Consider the following 26,346-nt stretch of genomic DNA (forward strand, 5'->3'; position numbering starts at 1 on the left):
AGAACATTCTCAACTACAGATGTATCTCCGTATATAATCTTTAGTCATAGAACAATTTCTATCACTCATCTTACATCAGCGTAATTGGTTATTAGAACCCTATTACATAACGTAACTCCATAAAAGGCTTTTAATTCAAAAACTCTCCACTGCATATTCTATCCTCTGTTTAAGGCTCTGAATTGTTGCACATTTTACTTGTAGTATAAGTCTCTCAGTTCTCAAAGCAGCTCTGTAATCCTGTATCAGATTTTCTGAAATTACTCTATTGCATCCTCTGTCTGAATGCAACACTTTATTTAAAAGAACTATCTCTGTTACATACCCCACTGCAGTATATGCCTTTTACCTATAGAAGAGCATTCTCTAACACAAATTCCACCTCAGTACAAAGCTTTTGGATTTAAAACAATCCCTCGGACCCACTCTACTTCATTACAAGATGTTCAGTAATGGAATAATATCTGTTAAACACCCTACCTGTATAACGGTTTTGGCTAGAAAATAATCTGTATTATACACCCTACCTCCATTTAAGGTTTTTGGTTATACAATGATCTGGTAATACAAAAGGAGACACACTGTAGTATTAGTTTGACATTACTTCTATTACACACCTCACTTCAGTGTAAGATGCTTAGTTATAAAAACAACTCATATGCACTCTACTTCAGTATTTCTATTACACCCCTTCCTTAGTAAAGGCTTTAGCTAATAACAAACTCTATTACACCTCTTACTTCAGTACAAGCCTCTTGGTTGCCACTGTATGTATACCTACAAACTGGGACTAAGCAGTAACATATTTGCCCCTGAGGAAGAAAGTTGTGGTTTCAAGTCCCACTTCAGAGACTTGGGCATATAATCTTGAATGCACTGCTGAAAGGATGGTGAAAGTGGATTCAATATAACTTTCGAAAGAGAACTTAATAAACATTTGAAGGGGGAAGCATTTGAAGGGCCATAAGGAAGGAGTAGGGCAGACACGATTCAATGTGCTGCATTATGACACTTCAGTGCAGCTTTGAGGGAGTATTACACTTTTGAAGGTACTGTCTTTCAAATAAGATGTTAAACCATGGCACCATGAGCCCTTCAAGTGGACATAAAAGATATTTTGGCACTATTCAAAGAAGAACAGGGGAATTCTCCCAATGTCTTGGCTAACATTATCCCCGAACCAACAACATTAAAGCAGGTTACTTTGTCATTTGTCTCATTGTTGTCTGTGGGAGCTTACTGTGCACAATTTGGCTATATTTCATTACATTACACATTAAAAATAATTAATTTGCCATAAAGTGATTTGGAATATTGTGAAAGAAACTGTATAAATGCAAGTATTTTCTCTCTATTACCCTCAGTATAAGATTATTTTTTATTCCTCTATTACACTCTCTACCTCAGTATAAGGCTTTTAATTATAGCAATCTATATTAAATCTCCTAAGTATAAGGCTCAGAGTATTTGAAATATCCCTGTACACACAGCTCACACTCAAATATGGCTTTCTTATAAAACTACCCTACCCACATTCATTATAAGGCTATTTTGTTATAAAGCTCTAATTCACACCATCCTGAATATAAGGCTGCAAGTTGATTACTGACTCTTGTACACATTTTGCCCCCAGTGTAAAACTGTTAACCATTAAATTATTTCTATTACTTTCCACTTTCACATGACTATAAATTACACACCTATCTTAGATATAAATTCATTCCAGGAGCAAAGGCCCACTCCCCACCCTGTTCATTCCACTCAGGAAATTATCATTTGTGGGAAATTGTGGAGCATGGCTCCAGGATTCTACGTAGTAGATTACAAATCTTGTTTGTAATATCCTACTTTGCAAATGCTACTGGAATGAACTTGTAACATAAGTTTTAAAGAAATGTTTTTCCAAAAATTTACTGTATATTCTGAAAGTTTCATCATTAGCTGCACTATGTACCATATGTGAATATCATATGTGAAATAAATCACTCTAAACAGGTGTATAACATGTGAAAGACAGTGCTTAGTGACCTATGTACCTTGTAAAGCTGTACTTTGTGTATATATAAATATATATATATACACCATTTGAAAGACGATGTTGTAGAAACTAGTGTGCATTGAGTTCATTGTACAGGCAGAAAACAGACACAAGCGGCGGGATTTTCCGCACCTGCCGCAATCTTCCGGTCCCGCCGCAAGTCAACGGACTTCTGACTGGGGAGCCGCCTCGCCCGTGGAGGGTCCCACCCGCGACGGGGCTGGAAAATCCCGGCCAAAGCATATCAGTTTGGCAGAGGGATGGTCAGCGGCCAGTCTGCACTAGCGATGGCTCCACTGCTAAATTAGCGTGGCCTTTTTAGGTAGCCCGGACATACATCTAAAACAGGCATCTGGCTCCTTGAATACATTAACTAGGGTACTAATGACAGTTAGGGAACCTCTTGTTGAAGTTAGTCTTGGACTTGCCTAGCTTAGGATTCTTCAATGGCATCCATGGCTGCCAATGACAGGTATTTAAAAAAATATTTCAAACATCATTCTATAGAGCCATGGGAAAGTAGGGAGGAGTTCTCCCAACTTCTTTGGATCTTCTGCCATAGCCCACCCTAATCCCAGTACTTACCTGTGGGACACTGCACTCAAATGACTGCACTTTACAAATAATTCACAGAATATGAAACATTTTTGGATGTTGCGTGCATGTAAAAGGTACTATATGAATGCAATTTTTTTTTCTTGAAGCATTGGACAGAGAAACTGCATTTTGATGAGAGAGTGATTGCATCCAATGCTGCTCTTGAAGCCAGAAGGTACATCACCCAAAAAATTAAGACACATTGGGTAGAATCATCCCAGATTTGCACGAAGTGTGGTAGCAGGCACGGAAAACAATGTTTTACCCGCCAGCCACAATGGCGGCTTCTCACCCCATATCGTCGCAAACCCGCTGCATTAATTATACTTTCCCGGAAACATGCCGTTTCAATGGCGGGCAGGCTCTCATTTGCCCACCACAACATCACCTTGCCACTTCATCATGCTGGGCGCCACATTTAAAGCATAGCCGCGCACAAGCTTCTCAGTGCTCCCAGCCCAGGACTGTGGCACAGAAGACAGGATGGATGGCCCTGAAAGGCAAAAAGACTGCAGCTCCCCGATTTAGTGATGCATCCCTCGAGCGTTTTAGACTCCATGGAGGCCTGCTGTCATGTCCTCTACCCCCAATCTGGTCGAGGAGGGGCAGCGGCATCACCAATCCAGCATGGGAGGCGGTGACAGCAGTGGTCAGTGCCAATGCCCTGCAAAAGAGGACAGCCACCCCAGTGCCGCTACAGGATGAATGGTCTCATCTGTTCCACCAGGATAACTCACTCTTCTCATCACTCTCAAGTCATAAATTCACAAACCTATCACGCATCCACAGGGATTTAACATCTCAAGAGACAACACCACTAACTCACACGCACCCTCACATCTCCATCAGGCTCATATCCTCTGGAGCTCATGTCCATGGCTCTGCTCACCACACAAACATTCCATGCACTGCCATGTGTCCTGCTCACTCTCTCCATCTATTTCCATGCAGGAGAAACTTGCTTACATTAGCAGGGAGAGTTCCCAGACTGGGGGTGGAGTGGCCCACAGTAGGCCTCTCACTCACTTTGAGGAACGTGCCATCTTGCTGACTGGTGAGGATGTGGACCGTGCCTGTGGTGACAGTGAGGTCAGCAGTGAGCACCCTCATGAGGATCCTGCACCACATCATCCCTCTCTCAACGCAAATGTGAGTGCTTTCTCTCCTGCTTTTGACTCTGCTGCCATGCACTTTTTATCTCTACTTTGGTTCTCAGGGAGCAAGCGACTGACACCCTCAGCCAGTCAGTCCCTCAGCTCCATCCAGGTCCTCATCTCCAGCCAAGGAGCTGGAAATAAGCAGCTTGGAAGACCCATCACAGCGCTTACCCACACCCTCCACCAGCGCAGAGACACGCACCTTGGCGGGACTTCGATCCAGGATAGGCTTGGGTTCACAATCTGGTGGTCACCGTATGGACACATGTCCGCAGCAGGAGTAGGCAGGTTCAGCTGAGCTCCCTAGCAGTTGGAGGACTGCTGGGGAACAGGCATCTGTGAGGTCTGTGTCAGGTGACGAACCTCTGGATTTGCCCTTCCAACTCACCTTGGAGACTCAGCAGAAGCGTGGAAACACAACGCAGAGCTGTGGAAGCCCTCGACAGAGTGGCTCGTGAGTTGGAGGATTGCATCCGCCTGCTCTCTGATGAAGTGGTGCCCACATGTGTATGTATGGAGGTCTCATGGGGAGGACGGCAGATGGCATAGAGACCCTGGTCCACCAGAATGCAGAGATGTGTGCAGACCTGCACTCTATTGTGGGAGCCGTGGGTGATTTCCTGCTGTGGCAACGCAAGACGGAAATGGGGCACCTCGATGTCCCTGCAGGTGCTCCTTCTCAAGGATTCAGGTTTGGGCCCCTGGGCACCTGAATGGAGGAGGTGCCGCAGCTAAACACCCCTGGGTCATCCACTTAGTAATCTATGAGGCTGCCCTCTCCCCCACGAGTCCCCTTTGCCTGTGAACTCCTCAACCTCGTCCTCTGTCACCGCAGAGGGAGCAGCTGGCCAACGAGTGATTCTGGAGGGAGAAGTGCATGTGGCAGGGCCTTTTGGAGCCTCGTGCACGCATTCTAACATGCACGCAGACCATTCCTATATCACACTCACCTCAATGTCCTGAGCATTTTCAGTTCTGCCTGCTGGGGTTTGCTTTCAGTTCTCCATCAGAATTGACCTGCATCTTAGCCCACCGAACGATCACACTCCTTTGCAGCACCTGATTTCGCCCACCACGACTCTCTTTTCACTTTCGAGTTGGACAGATTGGTGGTAATTCAGCTTTTCATTCACTCCCTCATCGTTTCCCCTTCCCTAGTCACCCTTTTCCTTTTACCCATCATTGTTGACCCCCTGGCATCACCTTCCACCTCCCCTCCACAACCTACCAGCCACAACCCTTTTCCTTTGGTGAACGTGCACATTCCATTCCTTCCTGAAAATTCCACTCCCATCTATATTAACCTCCCCAACCTCCTCCTTCCGTGTCTGCTTCCGAGTCCCCACCTACCATCCTTGCCGTCCCTTCTACCACTACCGTCGAACCTCACCCTCCCACCCTACTGCCTCTCTCTGCCCTCAGTCATTCTTACCATTCCCTTGCACCAAGCCCACCCTCAGTTTGCTTCCCAGGAGGTAGTCATAGACTCATCAAAGCCCTCCTTGCACGTTCGCCTGGATATCCCCCCCTCCAGACCTCTTCTCCCCTTGGAACCCCTTTCCCCCTTGGAATCCCCTCCCTCCGCCGGATTCCCCCCGCCTTAGTCCTCCCCATCCCCCTGTCCTCCTGGTCCTCCCCACCCCCTGACTCCACACACCCCCTCGCTTAGTCTTTCCCCCTTCCTGACTCCTACAGACACCTTTACTTCTTCCACCACCCTTAGTCCTTCCCCCTTCCTGACTCCTTCCTACACCCTTCTTCCTCCACCCTTCCTCCCCACCCGAACTCCCTCCCCTCTCTGTATTCCTTCTGCCCCTGGACCCCCTCCCCTCTCCACACTTCTTCCCTCCTCTGAATTCCTTCCCTTACACCTTCCACCCCCTTACACCTACCTCTCAGTTGCCGTCTTCTCCCGTTACCCCCTCCTCCCCCATACTTCCTCCCCTCCTTCCAACACCCCCCCCCAGACATCTTCCTTCCCCCCTTCCAACAATACCCTCCCCGACATCTTTGTTCCCACCACCCCCCAGCTTCACCCCCCCTGACACCTCTTCCTCTCCCAGTAGATCCTAGACCTTCCTCTCCACCCCCGGTACATCTTCATCTCCCAAACACAGCTGGCCCTTTCTCTCCACCCCCTCGACCATCATCCGTTGTGAACAGACCCTCAACAGTGACTTTCCAATTTCCATGAGCTGCTTTGCAGCAGAGCCATGTCCATGAGAATCCACCCAGCATGCCATAGATGTTCCTGCAGTGTGCCATTGCTGTCGGGCTCCAGCATTTTCTGCTTCTCAGATGTCCATAATGTGAGAAAGGCCCTGGCAGTAAGTCGCAACTTCTGCACGTCACACTTGTCAAGACATGTTCTGCATCGGTGTACAATCACACTGACGTGGGCAGATGATCCACCCATTAATGAGCAAGGACAGGAAAGAAATATTATCAAAAATATAACTTGACTACCAACAAATTGAGATCCATGTTAGTCCTACATGCATGAGCTAAACTTGGTCCAATGGTTGGAAAATTCTAATCTTTGTGCCATGCTGAAATGCTCCTATAGGCCAGGAATTTTCAGTGGTTGGGCGGGAAGCCGACCGCGATTTCATGGTTGGCTGGCCAAATAACAGCCAGCCAGCATGAAACATGCTCTGTAGCTCTCAGTTTCCAGGGTGGGGGTGAGAGGAGTGCAAACACGGAAGTGTGTGCATGTGCGGGGGTGCGTGCATTAAAAGCTCCCTGAGACACAGAGCTGCCTCAGGGAGTTGAAGAATTTTGAAAATAAAAAATAAAGAATTTAAAAATGTTAATGACATGTCCCTGTTACATGAGCAGGGACATGTTAGAAATTAGTTTGAAAATTTTTTAAAAATCATTGATCGAAACCTCATCCCGCCTATGGATGAGGTTTCGCAAAAAATCCAAAGGCACTGCCCGCCAACCGTAAGATTGGATGGGCAGCGAAAAATTTCATTTAATTAGAACTTTAACGGCCTTAATAGGCCTGTTAATTGTCGGCGGGCGTGCTACTGACTCCCGCGCACTCCCGCCGACTGAAATATCGTGCGAGTGTGCGATGATGTTGGGACACTCGCCCGATGTCATCATGTGTCATTTTACAGTCTTTCGGGTCGGGCACGTGCCCACCTGACGAGCGCAATATTCTACCCATAGTCTTTTTAACTAAAAATACTCTAGGAGTTCCTCCCAGCCTGAGGAGGGCACTGTCACCACTATGTGCCTTGTATATTTTCACAGCAATAGAGAGAATCATCAAGTGAAATGAATTAATAAACAATAGTGTTCTTCTTACTAAATCGTTACCAATTTTTACGTAATTTGAATCCAGATAGATAAAGTTTTATACTCTATAGGGTTGCTGTAAAGAAAATGCACTTTTATTAAAAGGCTCACCTGTTGGCGATTCAGAAATCCACTGATTATACTTGTGGAGACTGTCAGTCTGTATAGATTTTTTAAAGAATAAATCAAGGCAGTACTTTATTAGAAAAGTAACTGAAATTTTCACTTGTCTTAAAGTGACTCATTCGTTAATAATGATATTTCGGCTTAACATTTTAATAATTAATTTTAATACCTTCTGTCAGTACTGATTTTTTTGAACAGCAAAGCCAATGGCAACATACACTCTTTGAACAATGTAATACAATTTCTTAGAGTAATTACAGTATTGTATGCATATTTTTGTCAAGAATATAATTCCTAATTACTGTATGTATATTGCCTCCACCAGGGAGCTGAAATTCCCCTAAAAGTCAACTTCAGTTAAAAACTTGGTGCAAGTGTAAAATAGGAAACAATAAATTGGGAACTGAACATTTTTGCCTCCCTTGTGTCCTAATAAATGTGGTTGAACCCAAATTTGAACATGCCAAGTTAAAAGCAAAATACTGCAGATGCTGGAAATCTGAAATGAAGACAGAAAATGCTGGAAGTACTCGATCAGGCAGTATCTGTGGAAAGAAAAACAGATTTAAGGTTTCAGATCAATAACAAAAAATTCTGATGAAAAGTCATTCAATGAAATGTGAAATCTGTTTCTCTCCATAGATGCTGTCTTCATATTTATTGCATCTTCTGTTAGAACTAGTCAAGCTTGTGGATGTATGTGTTTTTTTCATTTTCCATCATTGTTACCTGCCTTTGACTTCTCAATATCACTAGTGGCCTTTGTAAACACAATTAAAAGCTAACTGGATCAGATTAGTTACATCGGTATTTATTGCTCTACATCACAACTTAAATTTCTATTAAAGTCCCACTTTAGCTTTTTTCACCTTGGTTTAACAGATGGACCAAAGCATTGAAAACTGTTAAAACCAAGTTGCTTCTGAAATTATTTTAACAAGATTTTACAGAATGATACAAAATAGAATGTAGGTCAACAGTGTCTTTGACAGCACCTGAAAAGGCAAAAGACAAATTACTGTTTTGAGTGTGAGTCTTAATTGAAAGCTAATTAATGCTACTTATCTAGTACTTCAATTTGTTTTTTTATTAAAAAAATGACTTTAAGTTGTCAGTGGTAGATGGTCAAAACCGGACACTGGCAAATAAGGGAGCTCCTGTAGAGAATTAATCAATAGGTATAAGTCAATAGTTACTTACTATTTAAAGGGGCTTGCTTTTATTCCAGATCTGATAAAGACCATATTTGTATTTGACCATGTATGTATATTGCCTCCACCAGGGAGCTGAAATTCCCCTAAAAGTCAACTTCAGTTAAAAACTTGGTGCAAGTGTGAAATAGGAAACAATAAATTGGGAACTGAACATTTTTGCATCCCTTGTGTCCTAATAAATGTGATTGAACCCAAATTTGAACATGCCAAGTCATTTTTTTTCTTTTCAGTTGGATCTGCTGTGTGTTTCCAGAATTTTCTGAGCTTTTTTTATTTTGGTTTAACATAATTTGTATTTTATTGATGAAAAGAGAAAAGTACAATGTTGTGTTCAGAGTTCCCATCCCAGATTCCCTATCCTTGACCAGGCAGTTCAAACCTCCTGTACTCACAGTACTTCACAAACATTCTGTCATTACTGAGTAAAGGAAGGTATGTGTTTATTTCTTGCATGACTTGTACATTGGTTTGTTAAAATATCCACTCACCTATTCATTGACAAAATAATCACCAAAATGTTGCTCATTTCACTAAGGATTAAGGTTCAGGCATTCCGAAAATAATAAAAGAGGCAGCGAATGTGGACCCACTAATATTCTTTTGTTCAATTTATCAATCATAAAGCTAGTGCATTTTCACAGACAAGTAAGATTTTACATGACACCTTTCCTTGGTACACAGAGGGATGGTAGACGTCAAGGGTGCTCAAGACCGCCAAGATAAATTTCCGCACACATAACATACATAATAGTGTGAAAGTGGAAACCCTGGGTTTGTTTAAGCTCTGGAAATGGGAATACTTTAGGGTCATTTTCGATGGATGAACAAATATTGGCCAAATAACTTTCTTCATCCAGAACTAACTTGCAATCATGAAAAATAAAACCATCCTGCTTATTCCCTGTGCACCCCCCCTCCCCCGGCAAGCCATCCATTGTTAGCAGATGCAATAGGTTGTAATTCTGGACCTGTGCCATACCTGTTTGACTGAGTTTCCTCCATATAAATAAGAATATACAACCTGTCTCACCTATCTCTGTTTTCTAGTAGGTATATGACCAATAATATATTCCTATGTTACAGCTATTTTGACATTTTTAGGGCTTAGATTTTCATTGATAATCAAATCTGCTATCAATCATAGAAATAAATTACTAGTATGTATAAAAATATATTATACACAGATAAATAAAATTGTATGGACTATTACGGTTATTTATATATTTAAATATATGTATTTATTCATTTTACACAGAAGTTCATTTTTACATGATTAAGTAAGATCCCATCAAAACTATATACTCCGGAGTAACCAGTTCTTCATCCTGATGTATATTTTCATTCTACTTGTGGCAGAACACAAATTAAGAATGTATTACATATCCTGAGACAAGACAAAACTATGTCTGGAAGTTCAAACAGTCTCCCCAATTCTGGGTAATTGAAGGGCAATGACTGAAATTGCAAAGAGTATTCCAAGTGCAGTCAGGGTGGTTCATTATAAACCCACAACAGTAACAAAATTACAGCTGGTGATCTTTCATATCTATCGGTGAAACTGCAAATTTGTTGATCCCTGGTCTGCCTTGTCGCTGGTGTGACATGATATTCACACTTCATGATTAACAACAGTGATGTTATCAGCTCAGAAAAACTTCTGCAGATAATTACCAGGGAAATCTAAATTCATGACGTACTACGCACACGCAGTCTAAGTATATTTTTATGATGTCTTTCCCTGATCCTTAAGTGTGCATGTACCATCTTTTTTTGAATCCTACAGGTACTGTGGAAAGAAAACCATGTTACATCTATATTGTTTACTGCATTGCAATCAGTGATCATATTGACCGCAAGCATCAAAATCAACCATCACAGTGACCACAAGCTTCATAATCGGTGGCAATAGTGACTGCAAGCATTTAAATTAGTGATCATAATGGCTGCAATCCTTGATCAGTTTTTGTCCATATAAAGTGAAACTCGATGTGTGTGCCTGCAATAAATCATGAACATCTGTGGAATCCTGTAGCTTTAAATAATGAGATGAAATTAGACATTTATTTGGGGTTCAGTATTGAGTTGAATAAAGAGATCCTATGTATTGTGCTCGTGTATAAGAATATTTTGCCGTAAAAGACTTTTGCTTGATGTTTAAAAAAAATCCAAAGATTTAATTATTTAATTCAAACTTTTTCAGTAGAAAAATATAGGACTAAATTTTCAAATCATCTAAAATGCAGAAGGTGCCTGATTGGAAAATCCCATCAGTTTCTATTCACTTAGAGGTGATTTTCTGATCAGCCAGCTGCTGCTTCAATAAATTAAATTTATGAGCCATGTACCAAGGTCACACATGACCACTAACACAACTGTGACTGCAGAAATAAAGACTTATTGCATTTCTTGATCAGCATAGGCTTGGAGAAATTTAGTCCACTTTCTCTGCAGTAAATATTACTTTCTTCATCCAAAATATTAAATTGTGTACTTACTTACTACTTGTGAACACTGATAAGCTTAGAAATAAACACCGAAAGTGCTGGAAAAACTCAGCAGGCCTGTCAGCATCTGTGGAGAGAGAAACAGAGTTAATGTTTCAAGTCCAATATGACTCTTCTTCTGAAGAAGAGTTGCTGAGTTTTTCCAGCACTTTCTGCTTTTATTTCAGATTTCCAGCATCTGCAGTATTTTGCTTTTCTTTTACTGACAAGCTTAGTTCCATTTGACTAAAAGTTCCATCTTAAAGATTTGGTAAAAGTACCTGTTGGGTGAAGGGGAAAATCTTTTTATTTAGTGAGTTATGATGATCTGGGATACATTGCCTGAAAGGGTGGTGGATGCAGAGCCAGCACTATCAAAAATTAAATTGAATAAACATTGGAAGGAGAAAAACTTGTAGGGCCATGGGAAAAGAGCAGGGAACTGGGACTAATTGGAAAGCCCTTTCAAAGAACTGGCACAAGCACGATGGGGGAATAGCCTCCTGCAGTGCTGTGTGATTCTATGATTGCCTCATGGTAAAGGAGAAAAAATAAATAAAACACCAAATGTTTGAACAAATATTTTTGTGCATTTCCATAGAAAAGAGTGGAAATCAATGCTAACCGTCTTTGCAAAACTCTCTTCCCTCTCTTACTCTTTGGGATTCTCCATGTTACATCATATGTCCAACTGGAAGGCTAGGCCTGCGACTTGTTCCTAGACTTCCTACAGTGCTGCTTTGAAAGTGGTCTGCAGGAGTAAAGAAGGATCAGCCCTTTTAATTTGCCTGCTTTCCCTCCCTGCTGGGAAATCATTCCAACCCCTTGCTTGTCTTACTGCAACAAGTGATGATACATAATGTTAAACATGCCATGTTTTGTACGTGAAATGCTTTAGAATACGGTAATACCATCTTAATCAGAATTAAGCAAGAGACACAAGTGTTCTATTTAAAATATTGAAAACGTTTTGTAGTAAGCTACTTGATCTCAGCCAACACCAGTTGGTATGTCACATTTGGCCTCAGTAGCCTGGAATTAAAGAGGCAAAATTCAGTCAGTGTTGCTAATTCTGCCTTACAGCTAAAGGAGCTCTATTGCTGTAGAACTGCCATCATTGCATACAAAGTTGTCATTTTCATAAATAAATCTCTTAAACTTTTAAATAATCCTTCTCTTGGTGTCCTCTAGTGCACACCTCTGGATGTGAAGTTGAGGATAGATAGCTGATCAAGAATCAGCTTGATGCCCCTCACAGTTACTTAATTTCTAACTTCAATAATCTAAGAATAAAAATAGAAAATGCTGCAAATACATAGCAGGTCAGTCAGCGTACAGAGAGAAAAAGAAAACAGATTATGATCTATTCAGGTGAATGCCCATCATCAAAACATAATATACAGATTCTGACTCTTGTGTATTTGTAGCAGCTTTTGCTTTTATTTCAGAGTTCCAGCACTTGCAGATTTTCTTTTTACTCACTGTGCAGGCTTTCATATGATGAATGGACACTTGGCGGATTACTTGAGGTTGCCTGGGACCCATGGAGCTGTACCTAATGAAGAGCAATTGCTTCCAGGAGTGGAGGTGGAGAGGTAAGAAACATAACGGAAAGGAAGGGAAAATGTTTACAAAAATAATCAACTAAATTAAACAATGATAGTTTCAGATATATAAAAGTGAGAATTATCTGAGAATTATATGATATTATCTTAAGTGGATCTTACTGTATCTTGCTGTTATGTTCCTTGGATTACATTTGAGATATGACCAGGTCTTGGAAATTACAGCACTGAAATGGTCCATTTGGCCTAACTGGTCCATGTCAGTGTTCATGCTCTGCACAAGCCTCCATCCATCCTTCTTTATCTTACCCAACCTACTTTGTGTAAGAAAAAATATGCTTTGCAAACCATATCGTCAAAGGAGGGATAAAAAGGAAATTCATAACTTTGACCTTTCATAAGAAAATAAACTCATTTAAATAAATTTATGATTCAGTTGGACTAGTTTCTCGGCTCTACAGGTAACAGAGATACCCCACAGCCTGTCAAACTCATGAAATATGGTAAGTGCAAGCACAACAGAGACTTCAGTCTGTTCCCATGTAGCACATGGTATTTGTTGAACCCGACAAATAGTGATTTACGAAATCCCTTTACTGGCTTTAAAAGCTGCTAGTCAGCAATAAACAATTTTCTTTACATTCCAAACACCCAGATGTTGCAAAGTAAGAGGAGGTAAATGTGAAAAACCAGGGCTTCACTGCCATCATATTATATTCTTTAAAATTAAAAAAAAAAGCTGTTGCCCTGGCTCATATATTTTAGTAGGGCCGTGTTGCAGAACCATAACCTGAAGGTGGGAGTTCTAGATTGTATTGTAACCCCATGGGAGATCTTGCTAGAGCAGTTAATGAACAGCATTTGAACTCTAAGATTGTGTCAAAAGCTACAATGCACTACAGTAACAATTGGTGTTTAATGGCACAGCCTGGTAATGTCTGCATTGCAGATTTCCAATAGGGTTGCCAACTCTCCAGGCATTAAAAATTCATCCATCTGACACTGCAACAAAATGATAAAGGTGTTTTAAACCAAAAAATGTTTTGTTTTTCCATTTTCTTTGAACACCTTCATTTATTAATTATAAAGGATTAGAGTTAGGTGAAAAAGACCATTTGAATGAACCAGGTGGTTGGAGCCATGCATGTATGAAACCTCCAGGAATGCATCCAACTAGAGTTGGCAACCCTAACTTCCAATGAACAAGACAAGATACAGTGCATACAATAGCAGTTACAAGGCAAGCCCTCCTTTGCTGCTTTGATAATAAGGAACAAGATATAACAATGATATATCACAATTCTTAATTTTTGTGTGAATAATCAAACCAATTTTCCTTTATAGATCAGTGGCAATGGGACATTGCTATTACAGGCATAGTTGCATTCCTTCCAACACCTGCAATAACTCCAATGACCCCAGTACTCTTTTTTTTAAAGAAAATGTAACTGGATTTAAGACATTACCATCTCCCCATTCCCAAACACCAAAGGAAATACCAAGTGATATTGAACATTCAGTACAATCTGCACCCTTCAGGAAAATATTTGGATACCCCACACTGACATTTTGAAATAAATGAATCTGTAGAAAGAGAGTAATTGCTAAAACCATTCTGTGTAGGATTTGTGGTATTTTTCTTTTGAGTGGAACTGTTAACAAGTAAACCATGTGTTCAAGTCATAAGTTGTGACGACCTATTTCCTAGAGGTTAATGCAAAAGAGATATATGCACACTCCACAGGTCAGAACAGAGGTCTTGCTTTCTAGGACAATGTCAAATGCAGTCCATCTCATACCCCTGATGGTTTGTTCATTGCTATGAAGCTAGAGCATCACGTTGGATTCCAAGAGATACAGTTGGCCCCCTTTGTAAGTGGGGGCCCAGTAGAGTATACCATAATCCTTAGCCCGTTTTTACACGGATGTTTCCCGTTCAGAGCCATGTTCTTCCTTCTTTTTCTTAGAGTTGCAAAAGCCATGGAGTCCACAGAAGCAGGCAAAAGTGAATTGGGGCATCACCTATGAGAGTCAGTGCATGGCATCGAACAAATGTTGATCTGAAAAATAAATAAAAGTGTTTCAGGACTTGAGAGAAATATGTGAGAAACATTAAGGGCAGGATTACTAATGGAATCCTATAGATAACAGCTTGTGCTCTGGTTTTGCTGGATTGTTATATGAGATCTGAGAGATTGCCGCAAAGGCTGCTCACTCTCTGCCTTTGCAGTTTGATATCGTAATCTCTTCAAAACACAGTTCTGAGTTGAGAGATAGGATTTTCCTTCCAGAGGATGGAAACAGATGTTGGGGTTGTCAATTCAATTTAGATGGGGATGCACCCTTAATTGGCTTGGCTTTGGCGGCCACCTAGCGTCTGTGGCAGCCTGAATGGAAGTGTGACTGTGCAAGTGCGGGCTTGATTTAAGCAGACCATGAGAGCCATTACTGTGGCTGACATTTCATTGCATTACCTGCTGTTGGAAAGATGTCTCAGGAGATACAGAGGCCTGGAACCCAGGCAGGGCTGCCCCTCACTGCCCAAAGACTTACTGACCACTGTCCCTGAACTAACTAGGTGGGAATGTAAATTGTGAGGAGGACACAAAGAGGCTGCAAAGAGATATAGACAGGTTAAGTGAGTGGGAAACAGGTGACAGATGGAGTATGATGTGGTTAACTGTGAGGTTATTGACTTTGCTAGTAACAATAGAAAAGCAGAATATTTTTTAAAAAGGCATGAAACTTGTAACATGTTCAGAGGAACTTGGGTGTACTTGTACATGGAACACAGAAAGTTAGCATGCAGGTACAGCAAACAATTAGAAAGGCAAATGACACACTGGCCTTTGTTGCAAAGTGATTGGAGTACAAGAATAAAGAGGTCTTGCCACAATTGTAGAGTGATTTGATGAAACCACACCTGGAGTAGAGTGTACTGTTTTGGTCTCCATATTTAAAGAAGGATATATTTGCTTTGGAGGTACAACAAAGGCTCATGATTGGTTCATGGGATGAGAGAGTTGTTCTATGAAGAGAGAGTGAATAAATTGGGTCTATATTCCCTGGGGTTAGAAGAATGAGAGATGATCTGATTGAAACGTCCAAGAATCTGAAAGGATTTTACAGGATAGATACTGTGAGGTTGTTTCCCCTGGCTGGGAAATCTAGAATGGGGGGCAGTCGCAGGATAAGGGGCCAATCATTTAGGACTGAGATGAGGAGAAATTTCTTCACTCAAAGGGTTGAGAATCTCTGGAATTCTCTACCCCAGAGAGTTATTGATGCTTCATTATTGAACACATTTCAGGCTGAGATAGACAGCACTTTAGACTCTCAGGGAATCGAGGGATATGGGGAGTGGTTGGGAATGTGGAGTTGAAGCCAAATATCAGCCATGATCATATTGAATGGTGACCAGGCTTACCAGCCACATGGTCTACTCCTGCTCCAATTTCCTATGTAACTTGCATTGACTCGATGGCACCTGTGTGCCAATGTTTAACTCCCCACTTTGTGCTGTTCACCCTTTCATGCAGCCCACCAAGTTCCCTGGGCTGGCCGTGACTGGCTCCCAGCTATGTGTTTTCCTTCATGTATCTGATCTGCTCCAGGCAGTGTGTGTCGTGTGTTCACCTGCAAAATCTGAACAGACCCCTCATTGAGCTCTCAGTAAACTCTTTAACAATCTTTATCGCTTTGGTTAATGGTTCAGGCAGGATCTTGGGACCATCCTCCCCCACTGCCCTGGTGAATCTTGCTGGCACTGTAATGACACTGTGAAGCCGGCATATGGCCAGCGCTGGTATTTATGTCCCCTGCCTGCCCACATTTCTCACACGCCCAGCGGGACCTGAAATTTCAGCCCGATGTTTCAGCACAATATTCAGCTTCAGAATAAGTTACTTAAAAGTGATGAGTATCTAGGTAGCGAATTTTTATCTGCTTAAGTTTAAGTGCCCTTAATGAATTTCAGTTCAGTAAGAGCACTTCTTTCACTCAAATCTTTTCAATCTACAGGACAAAATAAGTTTTATTTGATTTTAATTAATTTTATTTTACTTAACAAAAATAAGCGGAAGTATTTCTGGTCAGCATCCTCAGTAATTTACCAAAGCAAGCACAGGTGTGATGATTTTGGGTACGGCATTGGACTAGTTATGTACTGGATTAGCAACCCAGATATCAGGTGAGACCAACTCCAACTCATGCTCCCTGGGGGCTGACTTCCCTTTGTAAAAATGGGCATTGCAGAATCAGCCAGATAACCCAGCAACTGCAATTCGCAGGCAATTACAGGGCTATAAACAATGGCACAGAAACATTGAAGATACCCGCTCAGAGGCTGCTTTTTGAATGATCCTGTAGATGGAGTATGGCAGCTTGGTGGTTGTGGTAATGGACGAGTAACCTAATGGTTGTAAGTTCAAATCCCAACGTGGAAAATTGTGAAATTGAATTGGATATTTGCAATAGAGCATGTGAATAATCATATAACCTATTGGATTATAAGAAAAAAATAGCTGGTTCACTAATGTGGCCTACAATTGACTGCAAGAATTATGTTTACATGCATTTTTATACATTAAAATGTAAAAGTCCCAAGTACCTTTCTTCATAGCAGCTGTTTACCACAAATTAGTATAATCTTAGTGATGGAAATTGAAAATAATTAATTAACTTTAACATAAGTAAACTGATTTAATGACGCATCAGTGGCGGCCACAACTTTAGCCACTTAAGCACCATGCTCTGCAAATCCCTTTACCTCCCCACTTGTCTATCCTTTTTTAAGACCTTCTTGAAGCCTACCTCTTTGACTAAGGTCTTGGTCATCCCTCTTAAAATCTCCTTCATCCAGTTTTCAATAACACCTTATGTTTAGCTATGTTGAAGACGATATATAAAAGGGAAAAAAAACTTGCATTTCTATAGCACCTTGCATGTCCCAAAGTGCTTTACAGCTAATTAAGCACATTGTGAAGTGTAATTACTGTAGCAATGTAGAAAAAGCAGTAGCCAATGTGCACACAGCATGGTCTCCACAAGCAAAAATGTTATCATAACCAGAGCATCTGTTTTAGTGATGTTAGTTGAGTGATAAATATTGACCAGGGCATCAGGGAGATCCCCTAAACTCTTCTTTAGATAGTGCACTGAGATCTTTATGTCCATCTGAGAGAACAGACATTGCCTTGGTTTAACGTTTCATCCAAAAGACTGCAACTCCATCAGTGCAGCACTCCCTCGACTCTATGCTTAAGTATTAGCCTAGATTATGTTCTCATGCCTCCATAGTAGGGCTTGAACCCACAACCTTCTGACTCAGAGTGTTAGCCATTGAGCTATAGCTGACACCATTGCTGCTGGAATTTGTTCATTTTCACAGCCCAAAAATGGGAGTTTGCAGGAAGATAAGGGATAAAAACAACATTGAGGGCTGGATTTTTGCAGTGTTGGCTAAGACTCCGGGAACCTTTAAAAATAATGGGCGGATCCCTGACGTGGAAGTCCCACCCCCATTTCTGACAGACCCAATTTCTGCTGGGAGGGGGCTCGTGGCAGAGCATGATTCACACAGGTGGAAAACACAAACTCAGCAAGGCCATTTAATGTAGTGGTGAGTTCAGAAAGACCCCATTTTTGCTGGTCCCATCATGACATGCAGCGTAGGAGTCATAAGTTGATGGAGTAGGCATAAACACTCCTGAAGGGCAGATAGGGTCTGCTTAAGTGTCATGATCTTAAGTTTTTTAAACCCTCTGCTTGAAAGGAAAACAGGCTGAAACTGTCAGTGAGAGTTAAAAAAAAGTCTGCTGGACTGCTTTGATTTTTCTTATTCATTCACGGAACGTGGGATTCGCTGGCTGGGGCAGCGTTTCTTGCCCATCCTTAGTTGCCCTTCAGAAGATGGTGGTGAGCTGCCTTCTTGAACTGCTGCAGTCCATGTGGTGTAGGTACACCCACAGTGCTGTTAGGAAGGGAGTTCCAGGATTTTGACCCAGTGACAGTGAAGGAACGGCCGATATATTTCCAAGTCAGGATGGTGAGTAACTTGGAGGGGAACTTGCAGGTGGTGGTGTTGCCATCTGTCTGCTGCCCTTGTCCTTCCAGATGGTAGTGGTCGTGGGTTTGGAAGGTGCTGTCTAAGGAGCCTTGCTGAATTCCTGCAGTGCAACTTGTGGATGGTACACACTGCTACTACTGTGTGTCACTGATGGAGGGAGTAAGTGTTTGTGGATGTGGTGCCAATCAAGCAGGCTGCTTTGTCTTGGATGGTGTCAAGCTTCTTGAGTGTTGTGGGAGCTGCATTCATCCAGGCAAGTGGAGAATATTCCATCACACTCCTGACTTGTGTCTTGTAAATGGTGGACAGGCTTTGGAGAGTCAGGAAGTGAGTTACTTGTTGCACGATTCCTAGCTTCTGACCTGCTCTTGTAGCCACAGTATTTATATGGCTAGTCCAGTTCAGTTTCTGGTCAATGGTAGCCCTCAGGATGTTGATAGTGGGGGATTCAGTGATGGTAATGCCATTGAACATCAAGGGGCGATGGTTGGATTCTCTCTTGTTGGAGATGGTCATTTCCTGACACTTGTGCGGCGTGACTGTTACTTGCCACTTTCAGCCCAAGCCTCGACATGGACTGCTTCAGTATCTGAGGAGTTGCAATCAACGAACATCTCCAGTTCTGACGTTATGATGGAAGGAAGGTCATTGATGAAGCAGCTGAGGATGGTTGGGCCGAGGACACTACCCTGAGGAACTCCTGCAGTGATGTCCAGGAGCTGAGATGACTGGCCTCCAACAATCACAACCATCTTCCTTTGTTCTAGGTATGACTCCAACCAGCGGAGAGTTTTCCCCCTGATTCCCATTGACTCCAGTTTTGCTAGGGCTCCTTGATGCCACACGCGGTCAAATGCTGCCTTGATGTCAAGGGCAGTCACTCTCACCTCACCTCGGGAATTCAGCTGTTTTGTCCATGTTTGAACCAAGGCTGTAATGAGGTCAGGAGCTGAGTGGTTCTGGCGGAACCCGAACTGGGCATAAGTGAGTAGGTTATTGCTAAGAAACTGCCACTTAATAGCACTGTTGATGACCCCTTCCATTACTTTACTGATGATCGAGAGTAGACTGACGCAGCGGTAATTGGCCAGGTTGGATTTGTCCTGCTTTTTGTGTACAGGACATACCTGGGCAATTTTTCACATAGCTGGGTGGGTGCCAGTGTTGTAGCTGTACTGGAACAGCTTGGCTAGGGGTGCGACAAGTTCTGGAGCACAAGTCTTCAGTAATATTGCCGGAACATTGTCAGGGGCCATAGCCTTTGCAGTATCTTCGTCCTTCAGCCGTTTCTTGATATCACATGGAGCGAATTGAATTGGCTGAAGACTGGCATCTGTGATGCTGGGGACCTCCAGAGGAGGCCGAGTTGGAACATCCACTTGGCACTTCTGGTTGAAGATTGTAGCAAATGCTTCAGCCTTATCTTTTGCACTGATGTGCTGGGCTCCTCCATCGTTGAGGATGGGGATATTTGTGGAGCCTCCTCCTCCAGAGAGTTGTTTAATTGTCCACCACCATTCACGACTGGATGCAGCAGGACTGCAGAGCTTAGATCTGATCCGTTGGTTGTGGGAATGCTTAGCCCTGTCTATCACTTGCTGCTTATGCTGTTTGGCATGCAAGTAGTCCTGTGTTGTAGCTTCACCAGGTTGACACCTCATTTTCAGGTATGCCTGGTGCTGCTTCTGGCATGTCCTCCTGCACTCTTCATTGTACCAGCATTGATCCCCTGGCTTGATGGTAATGGTAGAGTGGAGGATATGCCTGGCCATGAGGTTATAGATTGTGTTCGAGTACAATTCTGCTGCTGCTGATGGCCCACAGCGCCTCATGGAAGCTCAGTCTTGAGTTGCTAGATCTGTTTGAAATCTATCCCATTTAGCACGGTGGTAATGCCACACATCACGATGGAGGGTATCCTCAATGTGAAGGCGGGACTTCGTCTCCACAATGACTGCGGTGGTCACTCCTACCGATACTGTCATGGACAGATGCACCTGCGGCAAGCAGGTTGGTGAGGCTGAGGTCAAGTATGTTTTTCGCTCTTGTTGGTTCCCTCACCACCTGCCAGATTGACAGGCCATCTGGTGTATAGAAAAAACAATATCATCTGCTCATGCAGTTTTGATGTTGACATTTCCCAAAGGTTATCATTATTAATGTTTAGGTGAGTTTCAAAAGCTACAGTTATTTCAGCAGGCGGTTCTGAGTTCACAGTCAGATTTTCAGTTTAAAGAAGCTATTAAAAGATTAGCTGTCATTGGTGTGGGTTATGAATAGAAGTTTGTTTTTATAAGAAATTGAGCACTTGAGATTTAAAAGCTTTGAATGGATTTCACGAATGGGAAATTTTTTCACTATCAAGTGTGTATGAGTGAGAGCTGTGTAAGATTTTTAGAAGTTTATGTTTTTCATGTCTACATGGTTCCTCAGGTCTTCCCACTGGGTGAATGGCTTTGGAAGTAGCATTGGGGTATGTGGGACCATGGGAGGTATGAGAGGTCATGGGTGTGGGTGGTGGGCATGAATTGGTGGGGTATGAGGGGGCTTTGGGAGCGGGTGGGAGTGAGGGGATATGAAGGGCGAGGGCTAGAGGACCTAACAGCTTCTAAAACACCTGGGACAAAGTACCAGAGGAACAAAGTGGGCCTTCTAAGCAGCCAACCTTGGCTTTCGTCCACCCCCGTGGCACCTAGGACCTGCTTCCGGGATTAGAGGGCCCGACCCAATCCAGCCACCCCGCTTCCCCAGAGCGAATCTTGGTTCTAACGGAGCCTTTTACACCAAGGTGGGTCTGCTGGGTCGGAAAATTTCCTGACTTGAACTACTCACCTTGGTAGAGAAAATCTAGTCCTGAGAGTAGCTCCCTCCTCCCCAGATAAGTGTATTAGATAAAAAAGACATAATTGAACTTCAAAAGACCAACTCAACGCAGCGTTCTCTAAGAAGTACATAAGAGATCTAATGCATACATTTCCTGCCAGTTCCGGACACAGCTCCTGCCTAACCTGCAAACGCAGGCCCAAACATGACTGATTCTGAAATCAGTACAGTCCTGCGATAATGACATCAACATGCTTTCCTTCACAAAATAAGTGTTTGGCAATGTCACATCCATAAATATTACCCAAGGATTTAAGTCTCATTGTTTTTTTTACTCTGAGACCTTTACAAATACCTTTGACCCATCATAAATGAAAAATAATGAGCATGCTAATAGACAGCTGAAATAGATCCTTGAGAGGATTCTGGGGTAACTGCTCACGCATCAATCATTCACAGTAATTCTAAACAACACACAGGAATGAATCAATGTTAACAAAAATGGATTAGGGTTTGAAATGTGCAGCTTGACTGATGCAACAGGAATACATTCAGTGCATAATCAACCTCAGGAGTGTAATTTTCACAACAGGAAGATTTTCTGAATACATCTTGCTATCCCTTCTTTTGTTCCATCATTTCTGCACTCCTCTCCCTACATTTTTCTAAATTTTCCATCGTTTCCTGTTCTTCACAAGCCCCTGTATTCAATTCAAGATCAGCTACAAAGCAGTCTCTGAAAAATTGCGATAAATATTTTTTTAATGTATATACAGTGCAACCAGAAATATCTGAGATCAATTTGCAATCTATGCTGTGCTACATGGTAGGAAGCCAGTTGCAACTAACCTCAGCACTCTGGATTACGGAGAGAAAGATTATGACCAGGGTCCCCAGCGCTGTTCACCACAGTAACCTAAGTTCTTATGTGTGCTTGTTAGATGAGGACAGGATCAGATTTGCTCCAATACCTCTGATTTAATAACATGTCATTGCTCACTGTGCAGCAACAATGTGCCATTATATGCATCATTATGAAATGGGCCTGAATTTTAAGCTTGGCGGGCAGGCGCGATTGGCAGGCCCAGCATCGGCCGGGAAACGGACCGCTGACCGCGATCGGCCCCTAACCGCGATTTCACACTGGCTGGCCAATTAACGGCTAGCTAGCGTGAAGCACACACTGTAAAGCTCAGCACTGCTGTGGTGGGGGCGGGAGGAGGGCGGGCGATGTGTCAACGCGGGCACGGGTGAGCGCTGAGAGAGAGCTCCCTGAAGGCCGAGAGCTGCCTCAGGGAGCTGCAGACCCGAAAATATTGCAATGAAGTTTTAAAAAGCAGAAAAAAAATGTCCGAGCATCACAATCAGGCATCTGAAAATATAGATGATAAAAATGCTGCCCACGGATTTTTATTTTTATTTTATTTCATAACGGAAACCTCATCCCGTCCTTGGTTCAGGTTTCATGAAAAATGTAAAGGCCGCCTGGCCGATTCGCTCGTCCGCCAACTGTAAGGTTGGACGGGCGATGAAAAATAGCAGACAATTGCACCATTAATGGGCTTAATTGCCTTCTTAATTGTCAACGGGTATGCTTCTGACTTTTATGCACCCACCAAGCAAAATATTGCGTGAGTGCGTGATGACGTCGGGACGTTCGCACGACGTCATCTCATACAATTTCACTCCCGATTGGGTCAGGCGCACGCCTGCCGATCAATGTAGAATTCAGCCCATGATTGTTCCATTTTAACAGAATGGGAAGGACTGGGGATATAGGTTTAGACTTCAAGGTTATACAAAAGTAGGAATAGACTGTATAGGTGGTTCTTTTCCTGGACAGCAGTGAGCCTCTGGAATACATTGTCAGATGATGTGGTGGGTACTGACCTTCTGCATCACCTTCAAGAGTGGACTAGAACATTTCTTGACTGGGGCAAAAATCGCATCATATGGAAGGTAACTTTCTTTACAGATAATACTTGGTCCATGTGATCTCCTTCACTGGGTTTTGAGCACCTGAGAGGGCTGGAGAGCAATATTTCAGGGTCTTTTTTCCCTTATTGACCTTAGAATTTTTCTTGGGTCTGTTTCCCCTCCTAAAAGATTACTTGGCTGTGGTGAAGGATGAGGGATCTGTCGAATTCTCATACTTCAGTGTTTGGGCTAGGCTTGGTAGACTAAATGGTCTTTTCCTGCCTGCTAGTTTCATATTTTCATCCACTTGCCTGGATGAGTGCAGCTCCAACCTCACCCAAGAAGCTCAACACTATCCAGGATAAAGCAGCTGCTTTATTGGCATCCCATTCACCTTAAACATTCACTTTCTCCATCACCGACATGCAGTGGCAGCACTGTGTTCCAATGCACCTTGCAAACCCACAACATTCAAGTCTAGAAGCAACTAGAAGGACAAGGGCAGCAGATGCACGGCAAGACCATCAACTGCAAGTCCCCTCCAAGCCACACACCATCCTGACTTGGAACTATATCACTGTTTCTTCACTGTCACTGGGTCAAAATCCTGAAACTCCCTTCCTAACAGCACTGAGTGTGCCTACACCAGATGGACTGCAGTGGCTCAAGAAGGTGGCTCACTACCACCTTCTCAAGGGCATTTAGGGATGGGCAATAAATGCTGGCCCACAACTTATGGGAAAAAAAAAATATATATTTGTGTTACCCAAATGGAAGTGTCATGCCTGTTTACAAGCAGTGGACACTAAACAGGAAAATAATTCATCTGGGGAATGGAGGGGGTGGAAAACATGGTCAAGTAGAAAGATCTTAAAGATGCTTTTTGAAGCTGAGGGTAATGTAGCAAGGTAAAATGGTTTTGGAAGAGGATATCAGAGGGCTGGCACATAATTCTAAGAAGCATCAGCCACAAATGGTGAAGTGAATGTTCTTGTCAAAAAGGGGGAAGGCATGGTGAGGGAGAGACTAATGGAGCAAGCATTAATGGGAGTGGGTGCAGGCTAGAACATGTGGCTGGAAAAGGATTATCAAATAAATTTGGAGGAGAACTGGGATTCAAAAGTGAGTTTGAGGATCTTGAAATTGACTTGCTGAAGTACAGAGAGTCAATGCATCTCGGTAAGGATGGGATGTTTATGTTGTATAGGAAATGGCTTGGAGAGTTCTGGATTAGTTAAGATTTGTGAAGGATGTGTACCCATGTCTGGATCCCTGGTGAGGGCAAGGCTTGTTTTCATTCTGATGCCCCTTATGAGAAATCTACCTTTGAGCTAATAAAATGGGGATGAGGATTTCAATAAGGGTGGTAATGGGTTGAATGGAGTTTGAACGATTGAAGGTGGATCAATGATGATGAAGAACGACCCATGATCATTGGGAACTTTGACCTCTTGATGCTGTGGTCTGGCTGCGAGTCAAATAAAAGGGCCTCAATCTGAGAGAGGTAAGAGTGCAGTTAGGTAGAACTGATGGACCAAAACTTCTGAGGAGTGGCAATCACAGTCAGATTGCCACTTGGCTCCTTTTTATTTAAACTGGGATGCAGCTTCACTAATTTTGCCCGACCTTCCGACTTGGACCGAGTGACAAATGTGCAGCGCAGCGGGCTTCCGAATCCTTCAGCCGAGTGCAGGAAAGTTGGGGGAAACGACACTATGCCACCTTTTTATGGCACTAGCTGGTCGGGGTGGGGGGAGGTGGGGGCAGTTGGATGGTGAGTGAGGGGTGTAGTCAGGGAGGTTTGGAGGTCAGTTGGGGGCAGGGAGGAAGGATGGTAGTCGGTGGGGGGGGTAGTTGAGGGGTCCTGTAGGGAGTCAGGAGGGTCAGCATTATAATTAGCCAGGGGTTAGATGTGGTTTTAATTCTTCTGACTTTTCTTGGGTAACTATTCTGTTAGTACAGTCAGAACCATCCGAAGTCTGTGATTTAATTTGGAGTTTTGGATAGTTTCCAGTGCAGGGTAATTGCCCATTGGAAGTTTGAACTTCCCTGCAATTCCTGTGCAATCCTTGCCTGGGGACTTCCGAGTGGTCCGCCAGCACATTTTCTGGGTACCTCCCAGGTACAACCTTCCAGAGATTGGAAGTTATGGGCTGATGTATTAAAGAAGCTTGAAGAGAAAGGGTGGGTTACAGGCAGACCGGTGGATAAAAAACATGAGAACTAGGAGCAAAGTAGGCCATATGGCTCATCAAGCATGCGTTACCATTCAATAAGATCTTCTACATCAATCCGCTTTCCCACCCTATTCCTCAATTCCCTTCCTGCCCAGAAACCTACTGATCAACTTAGCGTCCATAGCCCTATGGGTGGGAGAATGCCAAAGATTCATAATCCTTTGGGTGAAGAAGTTTCTCCTCATCGGCGTAAATGGCCAACTTCTTATCCTGAGACTTTAGCCCCTAGTTCTAGATCTCCAGCCAGGGAAAGCAGTCTCTCGGCATTTACCCTGTCAAACCCTCTAAGAATTTTAAACATTTCAATGAGATCACTTCTCATTCTTTTAAGTTCTAGGAAATTCAACTCACTCTTTCCTCAGAGGACAACGCTTTCATCCCCAGAAATCAATCTAGTAAATCTTCATTACACTCCTCTCCACAACAAGTACCATTATGTTCCTTTTGAGACATGATCAATAAAGGCAGGTTTTGAAAGTGGAGGGAGCAGTGCCTGAAAATCTGCTCATACATGAATAATGATCACTTGGGTGAGATAATGGAGAATAACTCATGCCTGAAGAAGAATACTGCACAAATTGGTCAGTGGCGCCAGTGATTTGAAGGAAATTGTCAACAAAAAAATAGAGACATACTTTCTCTCTCATGTGAAAGTGAGATAAATAAATAATCAAAGTTAAGCGTTAACATTTTTCAAATTTGTACAAACTTCCATATTGTGTATTTCACAACAAGATGCAACAAAACTACTTGAGGCAAATTTATGTTCATGCCATTGCTACTAAAGAACAGAAGTCAATGGTGTTGAAAGGTGAT

The 26,346-nt window shown here is 42.8% G+C and overlaps 1 protein-coding gene across 2 annotated transcripts in view; it reads right to left on the reverse strand.

The window, feature by feature from the left end:
- Positions 1-7,359: 7,359 nt before the first annotated feature.
- The window catches only part of blacat1 (BLACAT1 overlapping LEMD1 locus), a 121,400-nt gene continuing 102,413 nt past the window's right edge, over positions 7,360-26,346 (reverse strand). For both annotated transcript variants that reach the window (XM_078546415.1, XM_078546416.1), the window contains one exon: positions 7,360-14,546. In XM_078546415.1, coding sequence (XP_078402541.1) covers positions 14,404-14,505 — 102 coding nt within the window. In that variant the 5' untranslated portion in view covers positions 14,506-14,546 and the 3' untranslated portion in view covers positions 7,360-14,403. The remainder of the gene's footprint in view (positions 14,547-26,346) is intronic.

This window comes from Cetorhinus maximus, chromosome 8, assembly GCF_964194155.1.
Source record: "Cetorhinus maximus chromosome 8, sCetMax3.hap1.1, whole genome shotgun sequence".
Taxonomy (NCBI): Eukaryota; Metazoa; Chordata; class Chondrichthyes; order Lamniformes; family Cetorhinidae; genus Cetorhinus; species Cetorhinus maximus.